The sequence below is a fragment of the Muntiacus reevesi genome, chromosome 9, assembly GCF_963930625.1.
Source record: "Muntiacus reevesi chromosome 9, mMunRee1.1, whole genome shotgun sequence".
NCBI lineage: Eukaryota > Metazoa > Chordata > Mammalia > Artiodactyla > Cervidae > Muntiacus > Muntiacus reevesi.
In genome coordinates this window covers 44002847-44007118 of record NC_089257.1, presented here as the reverse complement: position 1 = coordinate 44007118, position 4272 = coordinate 44002847, and the positions used below count along the sequence as shown (strand labels likewise).

Genomic DNA, 4272 nt, shown 5'->3' with positions numbered 1-4272 from the left:
ATGCAGTGATTCTTCTTATTTTCTTCTAAATCTTGTGGCTTCTTTGTCTTATTGCTTTTCCATTTAACTTTAGCAATAATTTACCAAGCTTGCCCATCATTAATATGTATCTTTAGAAAACTTTGCCTTTATTTGGGATTGTTCTATATTTCATCAGTTTTCTGGATGAGTAAGTGCTAGAGAATATTTTGAGAGTTTTATTTTTTATTGACCTAATTCCTGTGCCTTACCATACATAAACCCAAGTAAAATCTCCTCACTTTAGGATTTACCTCATGACATCACCCAGCAATTACTCCTCTGCTCCAGTCTCCAAATTCCTCCTCATCTGCTTCCCTAACTATCAGAGTTGGCAACACTGGCTGGCCCTGCCCTTCAGCTTCCTCTTTCTTCTGGCCATGGGGGCCAACGCCACCCTCCTGATCACCATCTGGTTGGAGACCTCTCTGCATGAGCCCATGTACTACCTGCTCAGCCTGCTCTCCCTGCTGGACATGGTGCTCTGCCTCACCGTCATCCCCAAGGTCCTAGCCATCTTCTGGTTTGACCTCAGGTCCATCAGCTTCTCTGCCTGCTTCCTCCAGATGTTCATCATGAACAGCTTCCTCCCCATGGAGTCCTGCACATTCATGGTCATGGCCTATGACCGTTATGTGGCCATCTGCCACCCATTACGATACCCCTCCATCATCTCTGAGCAATTTGTGGCCAAGGCTAGTGCTTTCATCATAGCTCGGAATGCTTTGCTGCTTTCACCTGTTCCTATTCTCTCTGCCCGGCTCCGCTATTGTGGGAAAATTGTCATTGAGAACTGCATCTGTGCCAACCTGTCTGTGTCCAGGCTCTCCTGTGACAATATCACCATGAACAGAATCTACCAGTTTGTGGCTGGTTGGACTTTATTAGGCTCAGATTTCATCCTCATCTTCATCTCCTACATCTTCATCTTAAGAGCTGTGTTCAAGCTCAAGACTGAGGGGGCTGCTGTCAAGGCTCTGAGCACGTGTGGCTCCCACTTTATCCTCATTCTCTTCTTCAGCACCATCCTTCTGGTTGTGGTGTTGACAAATGTGGCCAGAAAGAGGGTCCCCGTGGACATCCTGATCCTGCTCAATATCCTTCATCACCTCATACCCCCTGCCTTGAACCCTATTGTATATGGGTTTCAAACCAAAGAGTTAAAGCAGGGGTTTCAGAAGTTGTTGCAGAGGGGGTTTTAAACACACAGAAGAAGGCTCTCTGTGGAAACACCTGTTACTATTTCCTCTGTTTCTATTTCAGGATTTGTGATTCCAGAAAGCAAAATAATGTTTGATAGTAAACATTTCCTACCCAGTTTCTGTCCTTCTGGTAGCAAAATTCATTTGCATAGAGTGAGTGAAACTAATATTCTTAGGTACCTAACTTTGTATCTAAATATTATATATTTAAATAATCTCACCTTCATAACAATACTGCAGGACAGGGATTACTATTCCACTTTATGTATTATAAAACAATAATTTATGAAAAAATATTAACAAAGGTCACATCTGGTGAGTGGTAAAGCATCAATACAAGTGCAGGTCTTTCTGACTCCAGAACCTTCCATGACACAGCATTCTTTCCTCAGATACAACTGAAGCTCTAGTTCTACTCTTTAGGCCATGATCTCTGGGATGTTTTTGTGAACCTGCAGCTAATAGGTATATTCTCTCTTGATCCTCTCCCTTGAGAATCAGGAAGAGCTAAGCAGAGGCACAGAGCTCAGAGAGATCACCATCTTTATCTCATCATGACTGTTCCAGCTTCTGTTACAAAAGGGTAATATTCATAATGGTACTGCTTATGCCCAACAGAATCCTTGTATGCTTTATGGAAACTCTTTATGGAAAGGCCGGATGCTGAGGGCCCAAGTGGAGGTAGAAGTGGGGAATGAGAAGACCAGTAATGTGGGAAATGGATAAACTGAGTGTGGTGGTTTATGGGGACATTCTGTTTACTTAAAACCATGTGCCATCTGGTCTGGAGCTGCACTCAAGAGGACAGTATAAGTATGGCATATGGTTAAATTTCTGGATGTCACAATCTGGTGAAAATGGGTGAGAAAACAAACATAATATACTATTGTAGTTGGTAGGCAGAGATGTCATTGTTTACACTGGTAGTAGGAAGCTTAGGGTTTGGGCTTATCCTATAGGCTTTCCTAAAGGTCAGATATAATTCTTACTTGCAAAATTTCATAGAATGAAAGCAAGGGCCACTCTATTAAGAGGTCCTCAAACACTGGTTCCAGTGAATAGATTCCAAAATTCTTAAAGGTCTTTGAAATGTAGACAGTACTAGTACATTTCTTTCAACAAATGCGATCTTTGTTTTTGAATTGTAAACTACAAATACTGGATGAAAAAGTATATACTCTATGGTGTTAGAGTATTAAAAAAAAAATAAACTGGTGAAAACTGGAGAGCTGGGGGTGGGGTGCTTGATTTCTTTGCAAAAAGCATGAAAACATGGTTAGAAATTATTTCAGAGGAATTTCTTTAAAGAATGAGCAGAACTTGATTAACAATTGGGTATGTGAGAAGGAGAGAAAAATGACTGTATTTCATGCTGACAATTCTGTGTGGATTTTATTATGCCTAACCTTGGTTGTTCAAGGAATACTGGCCTAAGGTTATCTTCTTACAAGTGAAGACAGAGACTGGTACCCCAGTCAAACACAGTTGACCTGGAGGCCTGGTCATGCAGTTGTCTTTACTTAGCCCTTTGACTCCATGAATAAAAGATTTATAGTTACATGCTTTTTCCTGAGACACTCATATTAATTCTGAGTACACTTGCTATTGTCTGTATACACAAGGAAGAAAATTTTCATAGATTTTCCACTTAAAAATAAATCTAAGTGCCATCCTTAATCTTGAAGGTCCTGAATTAGTCACATCTCACTTGATTTCCCATTTTTACAATGTCACTGCCCTTCCTCCAGTCCTAAAATCTATTTTCTTCAAATTTCCTGGCTATATTTTAGAGCTCCCAAATCGTTATTACTTCAGGTTCCCCCAGAAGTATATCCCCCTTTGTTGTGGTGCATAGTCCTCTTAAGATACTAAGTCTTCAGATGTAAAACATGTCTTCTCTGACTGTGGGGAGGGTGGAGGGCTTATGCAGTCTTAAATCCAACCCTGAACCCAGGGAGGTATCAGAAGTGGAATGGTGTTTTCATCTGCTTGTTCAGTATGATTATACATAGTTAAGAGGGACTTTAGCTTGTAAATATGGAGCAAACAAAGTCAAGATTTATCCTCTCACTTCAAACAACAAGAAAATTGGACAAAAATATGTGAAACAATGATTCTGAAGGCATTTGATCTTAGGCAAGGGAGGATAGGAAGTAAATGAGCTAAGTCCCTTTAACTGGAGAAAGATTGTTGCAGCATTCTGAGGAGGAATTCCAGACCATGTCAAAGGGAGGGTAAACTTAAATGTGGCCTGATAGTCTTCCTGTGTTGAGGACATGGGAGTCAGGGAAGCCTAAGGCAGCTAAGAAGTCACAGGGCAGAGTACTGGAGAAAAGAGAACTGCCTAGAAGGAGAACTCCAAAAATCTACAGAGGGGCTCCCTTAAAGTATTCAACAGAGTACTGATCAAAGAATTCTTGTGTGGAAACTATTCAAAAATATCTGAGAAAACCAAAGCAAGAACTCACATAACCTCTCCAAAGGGAGATTGGGATGGCCTTTCAGAGTTTTCTAGGTCTTTCCTGATGGCTCAGATGGTAAAGAATCTGCCCGCAATACAGGAGACATAGGTTCTATCCCTGGGTCAGGAAGATCCCCTGGAGAAGGGAATGGCAACCCACTCTAGTATTCTGCCTGGAGAATTCCATGGACAGAGGAGCCTGGAGGGCTACAGTCCATAGGGTCACAAAAAGTCGGGCATGACTGAGCAACTTTCACCTTCACCTTCAGAGTTTTCTAAACTGAGGTTTGTGTGCCAGGCCTTTTTCTTCTCTCATCAACTATTCATTGGATGAGGGTTGCCCTAGGGAGGGAGCATAACATTGGAGGAGGCAGCCTCATTTTACCAAGGGCAATGTACCAAAAGGAACACAGCTGAATGCCCTTGTCATTGCTACAGTTCAATGTAAAAGACAAAGTCCTAACCCACAAAATACATCACGGAAGAAAAAGGGATTTTAAGGATCAGAATAAAAATGAGTAAATTAACATGATTTTTATATTTTATATGGTATAATAACTTAAAACAATGAACAATTTTTAGAATTATTTA

General features: G+C 41.0%; 1 protein-coding gene across 1 annotated transcript; it reads left to right on the top strand.

Moving 5' to 3' along the window:
• Positions 1 to 275: 275 nt before the first annotated feature.
• LOC136175106 (olfactory receptor 56A1) lies at positions 276 to 1220 on the top strand. The gene has a single exon (XM_065945412.1). The coding sequence runs from the start codon at positions 276 to 278 to the stop codon at positions 1218 to 1220; it is 945 nt and encodes a 314-aa protein (XP_065801484.1).
• Positions 1221 to 4272: the final 3052 nt, after the last annotated feature.